The 17,927-nt window shown below is 40.5% G+C and overlaps 1 protein-coding gene across 2 annotated transcripts in view; it reads right to left on the reverse strand.

Annotated features, from left to right (window-relative positions):
- Positions 1 to 17,927, reverse strand: part of MCF2L (MCF.2 cell line derived transforming sequence like) — a gene marked incomplete at its 5' end in the record, with an annotated part of 150,888 nt that overhangs the window by 17,718 nt on the left and 115,243 nt on the right. For both annotated transcript variants that reach the window (XM_084265938.1, XM_084265939.1), the window contains 12 exons: positions 2,270 to 2,336; positions 3,365 to 3,441; positions 4,522 to 4,592; positions 4,743 to 4,902; positions 5,580 to 5,771; positions 5,963 to 6,154; positions 6,910 to 7,029; positions 8,016 to 8,130; positions 9,885 to 10,009; positions 10,665 to 10,814; positions 11,326 to 11,442; positions 11,957 to 12,076. In XM_084265938.1, the coding sequence (XP_084122064.1) occupies positions 2,270 to 2,336; positions 3,365 to 3,441; positions 4,522 to 4,592; positions 4,743 to 4,902; positions 5,580 to 5,771; positions 5,963 to 6,154; positions 6,910 to 7,029; positions 8,016 to 8,130; positions 9,885 to 10,009; positions 10,665 to 10,814; positions 11,326 to 11,442; positions 11,957 to 12,076 (1,506 nt within the window). The remainder of the gene's footprint in view (positions 1 to 2,269; positions 2,337 to 3,364; positions 3,442 to 4,521; positions 4,593 to 4,742; positions 4,903 to 5,579; positions 5,772 to 5,962; positions 6,155 to 6,909; positions 7,030 to 8,015; positions 8,131 to 9,884; positions 10,010 to 10,664; positions 10,815 to 11,325; positions 11,443 to 11,956; positions 12,077 to 17,927) is intronic.

Genomic DNA, 17,927 nt, shown 5'->3' on the forward strand with positions numbered 1-17,927 from the left:
ATCTGGGTATTATTTTTCCTCAAACACCACAAAAAAGGAAAAGAAACCAGTGTAAGTAAAGATGCTGGAACCCATAGGTAGCTAACCATTGGTCCCTCTGCCACATCTCTCCCCCCAAATAGGAAAACACAGAGTCTAAAAGAAGAAAGAAGAAAAAAAAAAGCGTTACAGACTTAAACATAATTTTTATAAAATGGAGTTTAAAAAAAATAAACAGGGAATGAACAGCTGTGGCCACTGTGCAGTTCAGATGCAGTAAACAGATGCACGAAGAGAATGACTTATTTCCACTTGAAGTAAAGTTGATGCTGATCAGAGCAGCAAAGCCAGAAGTGGCCTAAAGAACGGGTAACCTAACTCAGCTGAGGTGAAAACAAACCTAACAGAGCACAGTGCTTTGGAATTTTGAAAGAACAAACCCATGAAATCCATACATTGACAAAAAAGTTTTGGGTTTTTTTTTTTAAGATTGATGTACTAGTTATTTAAAAAATCTGATATAAAAGCCCTTCACATTTTACAATGTCTGCAGTACTTCTTTTTTAAGAAAGGAGAGGGAAAGCTAGTCCACACAGTGACAGGGATTATTTAATCTTACTTTAGGGGTATGTAAGGCTTTGCTTAGTCTTCCATTTGAAAGCTGTTCTAAAAGCATGAACGTAAATAAAAAAGAAATTGAATGCAATCCCTAAAAATAGATTAGATCAATATTTTCCCCCAATAAAAATGACTGCATTTCACAGAAGAAGAACTATCCAGCTCAAGAGAGAACAGGTATAGGAGTTTCCCAGTAATCAATCTTTGGAAGTACTTTGCTTTTTTCCTATTGGAATCCTTTGCAGAGAGAAAACCTGTGGTAATTACACGACACAATAATAGGACACACTGTCCATACAGTATCAGGTTATTTTACAAGAAAAACTGGAAGATTAATAGAATAGGAGAAACAAAGGAATTGGCTGAATAGCCAAAACTATGGAGTAATAACTAGAATTACTCAAAAGCTGGACGACTGCCACTGAACCATACCTCAGCTAGGATCTGATCCAGAATTACTGTTGGCCCAGTCACCCAAGTTCAAGAGAGATGAATCCCAAACTGCAAGGAGGCACACAAAAAGTGTGCCTGGCACAATCAGAGCCTATGACACTGGCAGAAAAGCAAGACAGCTTGGCCTAGTGAGACAAGGGCTGCACTACAGTCCATGCAAAACATGAGCAACACCAGAGGAATAGAAATCCACAAATCCTCCAAGTATTTGAGTCTTGATTTTAGGAACAGAATGCTACAGATCACATTGCATACAAAATCAGGGATATAAAGCAATCGTTAAGGTCCACTCCAACCCTTCCTTGCTTTATTTCCTCAGGTCAGATACAACTTCCCTGCTGCCACTGACACTTCCTAGCACTTGGACCAGACCCAGGACATAAATGTTATGGGAAGCTGAGCACAAACTAGGCAAAATAAGAGCAGAGGTCAAAACCCTCATGCAGTACTTTTGCTTGAAGGTATGTACTCAGACATTACCTCTTCCAGTCCATAACTTAAGACAGCTTATATATGGGATCTTTACATTAGCATATGCACCAAGAGTTACACCTCAGTTACCTGCAACTTCATCATCTCCTACAGCCCAACTGGACTATATAAAAATGACAAATTCATGTCTGAAGACGTAAACTTGAGGAACAATACAGAATACTGCAGCATATTATTGTTCTACAAGCAGCTCAGCAGTACTGCAACTGTTCCTCCGCAAGGGCGGAGCAAGGGGAACACCTTTGTTTCCTTTATAGTTTCCAATGGAGTTACTGCTATTACAAGGCACTCTGTTGGCATTGGAAGAACACTTAAAGATATGCAAACAGGGATGCAAGGAACAAGTTTTCTCCTTTGGCATGAGATTCTCTCAATGCAGATTCAGGTTCCTATGTGACATACAACCTCCCCGGAGCTGACCCAAGACCCTGGAATGAAACTTTTGCAGGAAATAAGGATGATTACAAATCTCACTGTGTTTCACCTACATAGTTAGGTATATCTTATTTTCTCTGCAATTTATGTTTTCTAATACAAAATCCTAGTTGCATACATCTTTCTAGAAAAAACCCTGCAGATTTCTGCCTCTGAAATTACAGCGACAGAGGAGAGATGTCCCACTGCTCGATGGGACAAGCATTACAGTGATAAGGAAAGCATGGGATCATCCATGGAACGGAAGAGGAAAACAGACTCGCTAACAGCCGCAGTGAAATTGAATCTTTACCTCAAGAACGCAGAGAAGTTCTTCCACATAAGCTCGTTCAGTCTCAATAAGTTCATTAATTACATGCCTGTAGACAAAGAACGACAATTAAGGCAGGCCTATTCACTTATGCAAAGGAATGAGGCGACATTAATTTTTTCTGTGTTCTGACTTTACATCAGACAATAAAAGATCTATTTCCAGGTAATGGAAAATGTGATGTTTCACGGATATTTCTGTCAACAGTTCACATATTCTTATTGAGAAGCATGTATTTTTAAAACATTTATAAATTTCAACAAGGAACAAAGTCAAATCTAGCATTTTAAATGCTATAGTAACTTGAAGCAGTGAAGCATTTTATCATAGTACCTAAGAAACCTGCTTATGCTGCATTCCTGAGTATTACAGGAGCTGGAGTTAGAGTTGCACAGCGTTATTGAATACAGACTAAAAGTTACACTGGTCATTTTAAACTAGAGGCTTTTAGGACATACTTTAAACACCACAAGGCTGCTTTAAGCTTAATTTTCCTAATGGTCATGAAGCAAGCGTGCTTGCCCTCAACCCCCTCCCCCTGTGATTTTGTATGATTTAACCTGTGGCTGTAACAGTGAAAAGAGAGAAGTATCCAGTTTACAGGTAGAAATGTAAGCTCTGCTGTACACATTGCTGGTGGAACTAGGTTGGTTTTTTAATATAAGTGATGCTGTTTAGCCTTTATATAAGACAGTAATTTTTGATAACATTTACTAAACAGGGACTAAAAAGAGTCAAATAAAAAAACAGTCTTCTGAAGCATGGAGACCAAAACTTCCAATAGATTTACAGGAAGCTTATTACTGTCATCTACAAAAGGAAAATTATGTAGTTATCCTGCCACAGCATCACCTCTCTACTGCAAAGCTAGAGTATGGTAGCATATACATTCTAAATAATGCTACAAACAGACTAAAATATTTTCCTCCTATGCACAGAGCATAGCCAATGCATTTCAAAAAGCATTGAAGCTTAATTCGGAGAAGCACACTTGTCTTATCAAACCCTTAGCCAAACTCAGCCTTTGCTGGAAAGAAATCAGAGAAAAGGCACTTTTTGATATCAAAATACACTTACTGCCGTAACACAGCCAGGTTTTCTTCATCATCCATTGTAGATCCTCCTCTGCTTTGATGGAGTTCAGTCATTTCACTCTAAAGAAGGAAACAAACAACAACAAAAAATCATCACAGTATCACAGATGGGGAAAAAGACTTTGAAAAATATGGAGTTTTGCACTTGGCTCCACTTGCATGCATCTTCATAGGAAAGACTGTACTCCATTAAAAATGAAGGCAATTTACAAGAATTCAACAAAAAGATCCAAGTCAACCTGAAGGTCTTGAAGCATGCAAGAACACTTAGACAAGAACACTTAGAGTTCTCCATGAAAGGCCAGCTTAGGAAACCCTTAGGAGGCCCCTTTCCAGGAGGACATCATCAGAGCATCAGCATGAGCTTGGAGGCAGGACTGTCCTTACTCTGTTTTCCAAGCTAAAAATGAAGTACTGAGCTAACTTTCTGTTAACATTCTAACTTGACACAGAAGTTCACTCTTACAACTTCTCCTGTAATGGCTGACCTAACTACAGCTTGCTGAAAAAAAAAAACCCCAGATCCCAAAACAAAACACCCCCAGAGGCTCTGCTTTCAATCCCGCTTGAACCAACCCTTTTCTCCAGCTGTTGTCCCTACTGGTCATGCGGTGCTGCCTTCCTCCTCGCATTGTCTCTTGCTGAACCTTCGCTGAGTTGATCCAACTCTCTAATCCAGTGGAAACTACTTGATTCTGCTGCTGCCGTCAGGTTACTTTCCTTGCTGGAGGCGGGGCAGGAAGACCATCCCCATTTGGGAATGGCAACCCCTGAAGTCAGGTGAAGCTGTCTTGGAGCCAACGACAACTACCTCTTCACTTTCGCCAGTTTTAAGAGTAGCCAGTTACTACTGGCAAATAATAAATGTTTCCTGTTCATAGATTTTATATTTTGCTGCCCCTAACATTTTTCCTAATATAGGCAACTATTTACTTTACCTTTCCTCATACCCAGCCCAGCGACAAAGCAGCCTCTATTTAAGCCACATGACTGCTTCACCAGAGCTACTTCGATAGGGGCAATACCATCACTTTTTCAGTGGAATCGCCTCATTCTTCTTGAGGTTTGGGGACACTGCATTGTATTATGACTTTCTTAAGCAGTACATGCACAAAAAGTGCAAGGAAAAGAAAGAATTACCTTCCCTCTTCTGTAGTTTACCCTTCGAAGCGCGCTGCTTTCTGAGTTGGATACGAATTCTCTTTGAAGACCTAAAAGCACATAAACGAGAATCAAACAGCAGTTAGAACTTCAGCAGATCCGACACAGATGTTTGTGCAACCACAAATTATAGCTAAAAGTTTCTTTAAGTTTCTCAGCATAGTGCAAAAAATTACTTAAAGGCTACTACAGTTAGTTACCTGGAGAGGTACAAGGAGATTTTACAAAGGCTTCAGGTCTTGGTGCAACTGGCTGAACAGGACGTGTCTGCTTAGCTGCCAGTTTCTTAAGACTTACTTGTCTCTTTTGAAACATTTCTTCCATGCTTTCTTGCTTCTGGAAAACCTTTTGCACATGCTCCTACCATTGCCACAGAAACAAAAAACAAAACCAATAAAACCCCCTGTCAGAGACCTATCAACAAGCTGCAGTGCCATTTACTGCACATTGCTTTGAAATTGCGACCGCTTTTATACCACGTATAAAAACATTACCCTACTCTTCACTCCTAACAAGGTATAATTTACAGTCATTTAGTACACTTAAAAATTGGAACATCACTTCATAAAACATTTTGCGTGCTTGCTGTAAAGAAAGCAATGGGGTTCAGGTTTCAATTTAAAAAAAAATAGGGAAAAGTTTCCTTCACTGTGCCTAATGGTTCTGTTACATGGGGAGATCTTGAGTTCTAAAGGAAAAAAAAAGCAGTTACAAAGCAGAACTCATACAAATATCGAGGACAAGCACACTTTTGCCACATAAAAAAAGATATTTTGAGTGCTCACTGGGGAGAGTATTTTCTTTTCAAGAAATCCTACCACCTGAAAAACTGAAGCAGTTATTCAAAGCCTCTGAAGGCCTTGATGGTTATCCAAAGATATGACAGGACAGGCACCTCAGGTAGGGAAACATGTTGCCTTTCCAGTTCCAGGTATAACTCCCTGTATTGATTATTTAGTTTTATCAATGGCCATGCAAGAGAGCAATTCTAAAATTAATAAGTGGATGCACAGATACACGTAAATGTCTTCTGGTACCTTTAGGTCCTCACTGAGGATGTGTGCATACTCTCTGTAAATTTTATTCAACTCCTTGATTTTATTGCCTGCACCAGTGTCCAGAAATTTCTCAATCTCCTGTAGTGCTGATTCTGCACCATCCTGTGACTGACACTTGTCTACTGGCTGCGAAGCCAGCAGATAAATTCCTTCATCGCACCACTTCATAGACTGGAAACAGAGAAAAGAACAGGATCAGAATGTCAGGAGGTCTAAAATGTTTCATACCTTTGTGACATACTCAGCTATTTAAGCAAAAACTTCCAACACACCCAGATATTTTTACCTGCTGTTAAGATAGCTGAGTGACTGAAGTTTTAGCAAAGAAGACAGGAAACAGAGCTGTTCCATACAAAATTTACCTTTTCTAGTAATCCATGCAGTTCCAGAGATTTGTTAAGAAGATTCTTCCTCCGTTCTGTCTCAGTAGTGAAGGCATCACAGAGATGATGAAGTTCACCACATTTTGGAATAATGGAGTCCATGGCATAATGATTGCTTTGAATAAAAGCATCACCCTCTGAGGCTAGCATTCTGGCTTTTGCTATGGTTTCCTAAGACAGCAAGCATTGATTTAGGTACATTTCTTCTTAGATCAGCATCAATGAAAAATAAATAATTATACCATTTGGTTTGATACACGTGTATTTCACAGCATCTTTAGTTGCATTCCTTAATAATTCAAAGTGGTTTTCTGTCTTCCCAGATGGCCAAAAAATTTTATGCCTCTTTATCAGAGTACTTCAAAGACATTAATGAGTTTAATCATGTGGCCTTTGTGAGGGAACCACTCACATAAGTTGTTTCTATGCCTTAACTATTCAGCAATGGGTTTGCCTGTGTAGGTACACAATTTGGAGGACAGCAGCAATCTGAACCCCAATCTGAACCCACCTCAGTCTCAAGAGCAACAATTTCACTTACAGGGCTATCTACTTCATGGTGAAGCACAGATCATAGTACATTCCCTTTCTACATTGTTCAAAGTGTAAGTTTCTGTTGGACATCTTTTAACACACTGTACATTCAATGCATGCCCTGTTCATTTCTGAGATTTAATGAATTAAGTGGCTTTATTAGGACTTTATGATTGGTTACTCTGCTCTTTGTTGAGGGGTAACCATTGGAGTGGCTCAGTTCCTAGACAAAGACTTTATTCCAAACTCCTTCTGTCCATTACCTAAGATGCTGATTCTGCCCTGTTGTCAGCTTAAGCTCTGCTCGTAAGATACACTCTATAACCAAATACTGTTCCCCTCCACATGCTCAGTGTCATACAAGAAATTAAACAGACTTGCAGAGTTCTTACACTTGATTTTTCTTCAAAGTTGGCAAGATCTTTCAGAATGTGCTCCACATGTGAACAGCTGTTTCCCAGATCTGTGAAAGCAGACAGCCTTTCGGACACAATATCCAAAGCTGCTTTGACCTGAAATGAGACACAGCCATGCACCAATGAAGGTTATTCTGCATCTCTGGAGACCCATCAGTTACACAGCTGATAGTCACTATTTCCAGCCAGGTGACTCGCTTTATGGGGTTACTGGGGCATAGAGACAAATTGCTTTTTTATCAGCCCACCTTTACTCCAATTCAAAATGAAAACAAATACAATGAAAAGGCAGTAAAGTAATCTCATTTCCTGGCACTGAAAAAAAAAAAACGCAGGAAAACCAACACTCAGGAAACATTTATGGTCTTGCTTTTATCAGGTGGCAATAATATAAAGTGACATGAACATAAACGGAAAAACAAGAGGTAGAGGTTCTCACCCTAACAACTGATTGACAGTTGTTACAGACAAACTTACAGACAGACACATACTTGTAAGAGGTTTCTGAGTATTGCTCCCATGGAGACGCAGGGGCTGTGCTCTGAGATCAGCTACACCAGCGTAAATTAACTGTAGGTGCCATCAGGCATATGAGTTAAATAAACATGAGATCAGAAACTGGCTTTAAAACTGTAGCTGCTCAGCCTCCACCCAGTTTCTAGCAGTGTGGTTGCAACTTCCCACCCACAGCGCTGGAGACTGGCTTATAACATTTCAGCCAAAAGTTTTAGGTAAGTCTTAGTTCCTTAAAAGGGCCTATTGGCAAGATGAAAAGTTTGCAGCCAGCATATTCTGCTGCTGTGGTGGGGAACAGGTTTCAAAGGAGTTTTTGAATGCTTATATACTGCTGGGCCCATGGGAAAAAAGAAATCATAAGACTGCAGAAGAGAAGCTATTATGTCTCTATAGGCAAGTACTCAAAGCAGTAGAGATAACAGGGTGTCAAGTAAGGACACGCACAAGAGAAAGGTCGGAGGAAGCTTTCAAGCACAAACAAGAGCTGCAAAAACAAGAGGGGAAAGTGTTTTCTTCTGAAACATTTCTATATTACCAAATATTGACTGCCATCAAGAAGTTCTCACCTCTCTAAAATTCTGTTCAAAATTCCGAAGGCGCAGACACTGCTCAAGTTTTTGCTGATGCTTAATCCAAAACTCATCAAAGGCTGTCTCCGTTTCATGTAATTGAGCCAGAAGTCTTTAAAAAAAATAATTAATCAAACAAAAAAACCTGTAAGAATAATGGGTGCAACCTTCTAGGGACAATACAATCTTCCACAGTAAACAAAAAGCATCCCCAAAGCAGTATTTTCCAGAAAAAAAAAATAAACTGAATACAGGCAACTTTGAGTATTGCACAGGATTGTTTCCTAGAATAACATTGATGTAAAACTGAAACCCAACACAAACATTAATTTCTGAAAAATTGGCAAGTGCTGATTTGAATCTAGCTGCTGCAGATACTATTTCTCAGCTCTGGCCTGGGGACATAGTGACTTGAGGCTAGCAAACATAAAACATGCAAATGTGTGTGGCCTAGGAGCCAGAGGAACTCAAGCTTTGGGCTATAAGGAAAAATTCAAACAAAAATTCTTACTGCTGGGACCAGCCAGCTGCCCTTACATTTCATTCCTTGGAGCAAGACTCATAATAAAACTGAAGGTCATTGCTCCTCCTCTTCTGAGCAGACTTATTACTCAAAAATCACAGGCCTGGCACAGCAGTATCACAATGAAAAGAACCTGCTTCAAATACAATTGTGGTCAATGCCTTCAAAGTTTAATTTTTCAACTTATCTTCCAACATCACATTTGACAGTATGGTATTCTATGGGCTTATCTTTACAGTATGTGTTGCTGTACTTCAGCCACATCCGGGGAAGGCCATACACCACATCTGTAATGAACTTCTGTCTCTAACAGCACAGAAATGAACCCTGAATTTACAGGAGAAAACTGATTAAAAAGAAAGGCAGGGGAAGACTCACAGAGTGTTCCAACTTCTGTCAGATATTGTATCGAGTGGGAACATTTTGGATAAATCAGCAACCTCCACCCCAACTGTCTTTCGGATAGCCGATAGCAACAATGACCAAAAAAAGTGGCTTCTGCCAAGCTTTGTGGATTGGAATGGACAGTTATTTGGAATGAAAAGTCAGTTCAAGTGTAAAAGAAACACAGAATGACAGACAAAAAAAGAATGCAGAATAATGCCTGGGGGAAATGAGCTATGCTTTCATAGCTTTGTGCAAATTTACATCTGTGCTGTGGTGATATAATGTCTCCAAAATTGTCAGTAATGTAAGGGGGAGGTGCTGGTGAGGGAAGGAGGGAGGGGAAGAAAGGAAAACCACGTCTATTACTTATATGCCCAAAGGAAGCATATAGGAAGTTTGTGCATTGATACTTCAAGAGTGGTGTACTCTCTAGTAGCCCTTTAAAGGCTACTAATGACAGTGGGAAGATATCAGCAATATTGGAAGCTCCTTCAGGCAGGTTTAGAGAAAAAACGCCCTCCCAGATCAATTCAAAAGTGGACAAATCTACTGAAATGCACATTACTTCTGTCTTCCCCTCCTGTGAGATTCCCTTGGATTGCATTTTGTCTCTAAACAAAGCATTGATAAGGAAATATGGAAAAGCTGCTCAACTATACCTGACAAATCAGACAAAAAGGGAACAAAAAGAACAGTATTACTTTGCTGATACTGGATCTCAAACCACATCCCCCATTTCCTCCCATCCAGGTGATCCAGTAATGAACATCAGGGGATCACTTTGCTTGGGACGCATCTCACAACACAGGAGCTGTTTCTGAAAGCAACTTTTCTATGTACACATTTTAATGTTTGCTTATTTGCAAAGCACACATACACATGGAATTAAGTAAAAGAGCTAGAGAGGGGTCAAAAACCCCAGACAAGCAGCATGTTCAGTATTTTGCTCCTCTTACCTTTCTACTGTTGTTTGATTGTCTAGCTGATCTTGATTCAGTTTGTATTCAGGATTCTCGGTAACTAGTTTTGTAATACTTCCAAGGATATCGTCTCCCTGTTCCACTGCTAACCTGATATCCTCCTACAAAACAAAACAAAAACCCCACATGATGTAGTTGTGCTGTTGGGTTTCTCTTTAAGCAGACTTCACAAGGCACCAAGCTGGAAAAGGGATTTTGTTTTAACAGCAATACAACAAGCACAGTTTGATTAAAATCAATGTGACACAAATACAGGCAGTAAATGCTAAACATTAGCTTCTTCTATGTTTGCCATCTTAAGACCCCAGTATAACTGAGTTGAATTTTGTGAGAGACTGCCTTCTAGCACCTCCTTAGGCTACAAGTATCTCAAAGCAGTTTTAGATGTAGTTTTGAAACCCCCACATAGTTTTCCTTTAAGCCAATTTGAAAGAACATTTGTCCATTCTTCAAAAGGTCATATATTTACATGAAAATACAATCAAATTCCTTGTTGCAAACAAAACTACAAATTAAACATGCTGCTAGTTACAAAGGAATTTCTGTTTCCACATACAAACTGTTACACATTTGTACATACGCAAACATAGCCCCAAGAAATGTTAAAAATCAATTTTGTATTCAAAACTCACATCAAACCAAGCAAACCAAGTTCAGTAAGATTTCAATGTCTTGTATTATTATTGTCTATTAACATCCTCCAGGTTTTAAACCACACTTTAAATAAAAGACAGTATCTTTACAAAAACGACCTACCTTCATTTTGTCCTTCTTTTCTGTGTGTGCTGCAAGAAGGGAGCTGGTTGACTGCACATCGTTTGGTAGTTCTGTTTCAGCCAGCTCAGTCCCAAAGGATTGAAGAATCTGAGCTGTTTGCTTAACCTTTTGAGCGAAACCTTCTATAGCCTTTTGGAATAAAAACCATTAATGATGTTTCATGCTCGTCACATGCACATCTATAGACTGACACACACACACAAAATAGAACTCACAAAACAAACCCAAGCAGATGAATTACGAGACTGAAAAATGGCAAAGTACAGTTTTGCAAGCAACAGATACCGTCACCATTAATTCCTTAATTGTATGTTTTTCCTAGGCTTGCATCAGGTATATCTTCCTCATTTTTTTAAGATTTTGGAGTTACTCTACAACTTGAGTTTTTTCTTCCTTGTAGCAAAAACAATAAAGCACAACACAATAATACTCTAGTTCCTTTGCTCCAAATGTTCAGAAAACCACTCCCGAATTATTACTCATATTTTTTTTCCTCTAAGATGACTAAGTACCATTGGGAACATCTTCTCACTGCGAGCAAGTCAACTTGCATCACTTGGAATCCGTTTCATAAATGACAGGGTACTAAACAGAAGGGTTCGTTAAGCTGAAGAGTTGTAACAAAAACTTTAAGACTTACAGTGCGACGGGACAGCCATCTGTTATGGCAGTAATCCAGGGTGCCACCAAGATCTTCTGTTAATTGTGTTTTATCAATGTATCCCTGCAGTTCTGATACTGAGCCCAGCATTATGATCTGCAGAAGCAATGAAAGAAGTGAATGTGAACGGTGGTGAGAAGTCCCTTATTAAGGATCCTAAGTCTCATCCTTCAGCCTCCAATAGAGAAAGTTCAGACTAATACAGAAGCGAGCGATGGAACTGTTTCCTTTGGGTGTAGAATAAACAAACAGTTGTCTCAGTTGATGTAAATTTAGATAACAGCAAATGAGCATAAGCACCACGTTTAACAGTGCATATTAAAATAAAGCTTGTGAGTTATACAACATAGATAACTCCAGTGGGGTTTATGTATGGTTTGTATGGTTTATCAAGAGGAACCTTTAACTCAAGATTCAAGAACTACCTTTAAGCATGGGGTTTTTGTTGGTTTGTATGTCTGTGTTTGTGTTTGTTCCTGGGGGGTTTGTTTGTTTGTTTGTTTTGTTTGGGTTTTTGGTATGGTTTTGGCTTGGGTCTTTTGTCCTTGCTGGCTGGATTAAGTACTTTAACAGATCCCTGATGATGAAGAGAAAACAAAGCACTACTTACAGGTACTTTCATTTTAAACTCATCTTTGTTGAACTTGAAAGCAATGTCTGACAGAGCTCGATGAAAAAGTCCTGTTGGGCGCAGAACAAGGACAAGTTGCAGGTTTCCTGGGAAAGATGCCTGTAAAACAAGTTTAGTCTGTTATTTTCTGCATCTCAGCTCCAGAAAACATTTTTGAACAAGAAGCCGCCTCTGCTAAACCACAAACTAACCATATCAGAGCCCTCCCATAACGGGGTAAGCGATTACAAATTCTGCAAGGCTTGTAGAGAGAGCTTCATTCAAAGAGACATTTACTCATCTTTGGCAAGAGGAATTTGTTCTCCTGGAATTGAATTTTTCAGGAGTGGCCTGTAAAGATCTTCAGCTAAGATTACATCCTAGCCAAGGAGGCCAACGAATGAACAGCGGTGACTTAGTAATTGCATGGTTACCTTCTCTTCTCCTTAACAGAGGATGCCAAAAGAAACCACCATTATTGCCTGAACACCTAACACCACTTCTCTAATTGGCTTGCCTGCTGACTACACAAACTACTGTTTGTAAAAAATAAGCTTTAATTTTGCAGACAAAAATAAAACCCAAACACAGTAATTCTCAGTTGTGTTTTTTCTCATTATCTTCCAACTAGTCTGATGGATCTTACCCAGTTCTACAAAGTGATAGAGGGAAAACTGAACAGAGGAGCAAAAGAGCAAACAAGTAGCATTACATTACTAAAAACCCACCATTGCTGTGGCAGAGGTTTGCATACTTGGCATTTAGCCATTCTTGAAATCACACAAGTTGTCTCCTCTATTCAGTATTTCCACTGCAGGCAGGCAGTGAAGCTCACTAAAGAAGTTATCATTATAATGATTAAGTATGTGATTTTATTCATTATACTGTTAGAAATTCTGTCACATTTCTAGAAAATTGAATTACACACAGACACACAAAAAGAGGCCAACCAAAACCCAAACACTGACTGAAGCTGTTCTGCTATGCTCTGCTTCCACGTCTGGTTAGACAGTGGTTTAATACTCATGTTCAGGTTTCCAAGGGTTCCAGCATTGGAAATGACAAATGTTTGAAGAGAAAAGTAGTTCAAAACTTTTCTAGAAGACTTCACAGATTCATTGTGGGCCCCCAGATATCCAGTGTACAACTGAAACCTTCAGTTGACTGAGAAACCTGAGCCTCACAATCTGTCTCCACTTCAGTGATGTTAAAGTTTTCTAGAAAGCACAGTGGTTCAGTCCCAAAGGAGTCTGCCCAAGGGCTGGGAATGGCGTCCAGGTAATTCTGAGTGCCCACACCAGCTCCTCAGCCTTGCACTGTAAACAATCTTTCTATGTGTATTAAAAGTTGTATACTCCGTGGCCTTACTAACCCACAGTTATCAAACAGGGGAAAAACTTTTTATAGAAAATTCCTGACAATATTTAAGAGCAGAAGTTCTGAAGAGACTATTTAAACTATTTTTTCCTGAACTATCCAACTGCAAATTTATTTAGGAAAAAATATTTAATCACACTAAGAAACACTGCAATAATGGACAAAAAAGTTTTTTCAATTTTTATTAAGTCTCCTAAATGACCTTTTTAGAATGACAGCTACATAGTCTATCCACTTAGACACGTATTGAGCTATCTTGTGCCAACAACAGCAGTGTGTGCACACTCTGACACAGCTGTTAGTTTTCACCTTCAACTCACAAAACATGAAGTCTATTGAATGGGAACACCAACATTTCAGAAGAAAAAGCTCCAAAAATAAAACTTTCAGATCATTTTTATTTTGTCAAAATGTGTTATCTCCATGTGAGATGTCCACCCAAGGAGATGACATCCAGACATAGTGTCTTTGGCAGGGCTTGTTTGTTACCCATTCGGCCTTACCCAGAATTTTGGGAAATGCCTGTCTTGTCAGCTTCAAGTTGACTGGATATATTAGAAACACACCACTGCTTCATTTCATGCCATGTGAAAGACACCGAGCAGAAAATTTTAAGTTAGATGCCTAAGTAATAAATGTCACCATTCTAACTTTAAATTCTCACTTTTACACTTTGTGACTGTAGTCAAGAGATTTTTACTCTGGAGTTTTAGAGAAAATATCCCGAAAGGAAGCTGGGATGCTGGTAGACAACAAGCTGAACACAAGCTGGCACGCCACTGCAAAAAGCAAGGCTGCATCCACAGGGCCATGACTAGCAGAGATAGAAACACAGTCATCCCAGTCTACTCAGCACCTGTCCGGTTTCACCTGGAGTACTGTCCCCTGTTCTGGCCCCAAAGATGAGGACAGACTGGTGAGGAGCCCAAGGAGGAACATGAAGATAGTCAAAGGGCTGGAAAACCTGGCCTATAAAGGAAAGGCTGAAGGAGTTAGGTCTCTTCTCCAGGGAGAAGATTCAGAGGAGATCTCATCACAATATTCTGGCCATCACTTAAATGGTGGCTATAAGAGGACAGAGGCTTGCTCTTCACAAGGATTCATGTGGAGAAAACAAGGGGCAATAGGTACAAGTTGCACCAGGAATGGTTTCATCCCAGTATAATAAAGAAATTATTTAACAGCAAGAACAACCTCCCCAGGGTCTGGGTAGAGTGCTCATCACTGGAGATTGTCAAGACGCAATCAGGCAGGGTGCTGGATAATCTCATTGTGGCTCCCTTTCCCCATGAAAGGTTGGGTCAGGTGAACTTTGATGTCCCTCCACATCCTCCCAGGGAGGTGACTGTCCCACTCTACACCACAGTCACGCAGCCCCACCTGGAGCACTGTGAGCAGATTCACGAGGACCTGCTGAGGTCGCTTCGTTTATTCAGCTTAGTGAAGAGAATGCTGAAGGATGACCTCATCATAGCCTACACCTTTCTCAAGGTGGGCAGCAGAGGGGCTTGCTGATCCCTCTTTAGTGATCAGTGATACAACACAAGTAAACAACAAAGCTGCATCAGGGCAAGTTCAGATTGAATATTCAGGAAAAGGCTTTTTGCAGAGAGGGTAGCTGGTCACCAGAACAGGCTCCCCAGGGCAGTGGTCCTGTCACCAAGCCTGACAGGTCAAGGAGTATCTGGACAATGCTCTTAGTCATAAGGTTTAGTTTCAATAGTCCTGTGAGGAGCAGGGAGTTGGACTTTACGGTCCTTACGGGTCCCTTCCAACTCAAGATATTCTGTGACTCTATGAAGCCAGGCTGTTATTCTGTGATTCTATAGTATTCAGAGTCTCTCTGAAGCAACCAGTAGCAGCCAAATGCAATGCTATAGTACATTTTTCTGAACTGTGCATTCAGAGTTGAATTGCATGACCACATTAAGTAGGGTCTCTCAATGTTCAGTTCAAATTAAACAGAGAATATTCTCATGGTTTTGTCTCAGGAAAAGAGATTAACAGTAATAATAACAGCAACAATGATAATAACAATAATAATAATTTAAAAAAACCCAAAGCAACAAGTGATGCACAGATGCAACTGCTGACCACATGCAGAAATATTACAAAAAACAAACACCCTAATGGCCAGCCTGTTCCCCAGCAGTCAATCTGCCTCCCAGGTAGCCTCACCAGTTCTCTGTGGAGCATGATGCTATATGGTGGGGAATATCCCCGTGGCCAGGCTGGGCCAGCTGTCCTGGATGCACTGTCCCAGCTGCTTGTGCACCTGGCAGGGTGTAAGGTGCTGAAAAGTCCTTGGCTTAGTGTAGGAACTACAAGTACCCAGGAACAACTAAACCCATCATTGTGTTATTGACTGATTCTCATACTAAGTCCAAAGCACTGTGCTATACCAGGGACTGGAAAGAAAATTACCTCTGAGCCAAACCCGGTACAAATACACATTCCCATTTTTCTCCATCTTGGTGTGTCTGCCCAAAATAATGCTGTTAAAATCATTACAGTCTGTATCACCTTGACTAATTCTCTCTCAAGACTTGCTTTCACAAAAGTTTTTCAACCTTTCAGCAAAAGCTCTGATTCTAGATTACTCTGTTCACAACACTGTCCTTGTCTCCAGTAGTCTGTCTCCTGTAATGCTTGGGTTTTACTTGAGGGGTGTGTGGATGTTTTGGGGGTGCTGTGGTGGAGGGCGTGTGCGTGTGTGTACATGTCATCCTGGCGCCTTCCTCCCTCCCCCCCCAAAACCCCCTCCAAAACCCACAAGCCAACCAGTCTCAGAAATGACGCCTTCTCTGCTTGTCATGGCTGGGAGTCAAATCTGCAAATTGACCTTTGTGAAACAACAACAAAAAAGCAGAGGATTGTTACAGTAAACAATGCTGGACCAGTGCCAGCTATTCCAGTTTATCTGAGCTTACATCTTCACTGCCCCAATATTACTATTTTCCTAACTTTTTTTCCTTTCTAAAGCCCAAGTGACTTGCAGAGACAATGACATGATGCAAGACACCCCTTAGATGTGTCTGAACTTTACCAACCAGTCAACTTCACCCTGAACAATAAAGAACACCAACAACCAATCTCCGGTCCAGTACAGCAGCATATTTGTTTGAAACCATTGTATGTTAAGCAGGCAGAGCAAACAATGACTTCTCAACAAGGCTCTGCCAAGTGTTTAACACAGAAATACATATTCATCTATGCTTAGGAGTGTCATAAAATAAAGTGCCTTCAAGGACTGCGGTAGTGAAGTCACTCAACATCATTGTGATTTGAAGAAGGGTTTGTTTGCTTGAAAACTGTTTTCTTCCAAAAGAGTCTCTCCTTGCTACATTAATTAATATTAACTGCTCTCCCAACATCTTGGCCCAAATATTAAGCTTCAAGTCATTTAATGCCTATGCTAAAGACAGCAGTGGGGAAAATACGGAAAAAGATGTAGATGTGCAAGTAGTTATCAGCTTTGAAATAAATCTCAGCAAACTAGGAATTTATATACAGCATGGCCCTTAAATCAAAGCTTTCCAATATACTGAGATCTCTGCTGCCCTGTGAGCACACAAACCTGGAACAAGGCAAGAACTTTTGCTGGCTTGACAAAACAGGAGCTACCTTAAATGCTCTGGGAAATCAGTAAATGAATACTTAGGAGCCAGCTACCCTGGCTGCTTTCAGGCCTCAGCTTCTCAGAGATGGAGCGCTTTCCACTGCATGCTCCAGGCCTCTGGAAAGGGGGAACTTAAGAGACTGAACCCAGCTGGATTTTTTGGGCAAAAGGTAAAATTAAGTTAGCTACATATAATCTTCATTATGACTTTCCTTTAGAGGATATTAATGACAGTGTATCTGCAGCACCTGTACTGACCCCAAAGTTAAGCAACTGCTAACAGGGGGAGGTAAGGAGAGGCAGGCTGTCTCACAGATGAAGATGATACGATGCTGAATGCCTGGTAAGAAACCACAGAAGCTGAGCAGGAAACAGCCCCCTGCTGATGCTCAGTAAGTGGTGGTGGCAGCTTATTTGCGGTGAAGGAAGGACAACGTTTCCCCAAGACAGGTACTGAGATTCTTCTTATCTTCAGTTTCCACTGTGTAACATGGTCTTGTGCCAACAGGGAGCTATTTAAGCCACTCAACAATTTTACCTGCATGAGCAGCAATCTGATGCACTCCTGCCTGACACCAACTGGAAGCAGCACAGATGTGCTGCAGGCCATCGGATGGTAGCCCACAGCACAGATGGCATTTTCAAAGGAGGAGTAAGTCTGACTAAATCACATACTTTGCAATGGTCACAATACTCATTGAGACAGGATGCAGTGCTGCCAGGCTGCTGCTCCCCAGAAGAGGCAGCACAGGAGTACAGAGGTGACTGGGGTCTATAACCAGGACCCAGTCATGACATCATCCACCAGCGAATACCAGAAATTAAGCTTCTGGAAAAGAAATCCAACACCTCTGACTTTTCATACCCCACTTTTCCTCCTAGGGCTTATTTAGTATACAAAGAAATTATGTAGGTAGATATGTACACCTATTGGACGAAGTTACAGACTTCTGTTCAATCCCACAGAGCCATTCA

Source organism: Gallinula chloropus, assembly GCF_964237585.1.
Source record: "Gallinula chloropus genome assembly, chromosome: 1".
Classification (NCBI taxonomy): Eukaryota; Metazoa; Chordata; class Aves; order Gruiformes; family Rallidae; genus Gallinula; species Gallinula chloropus.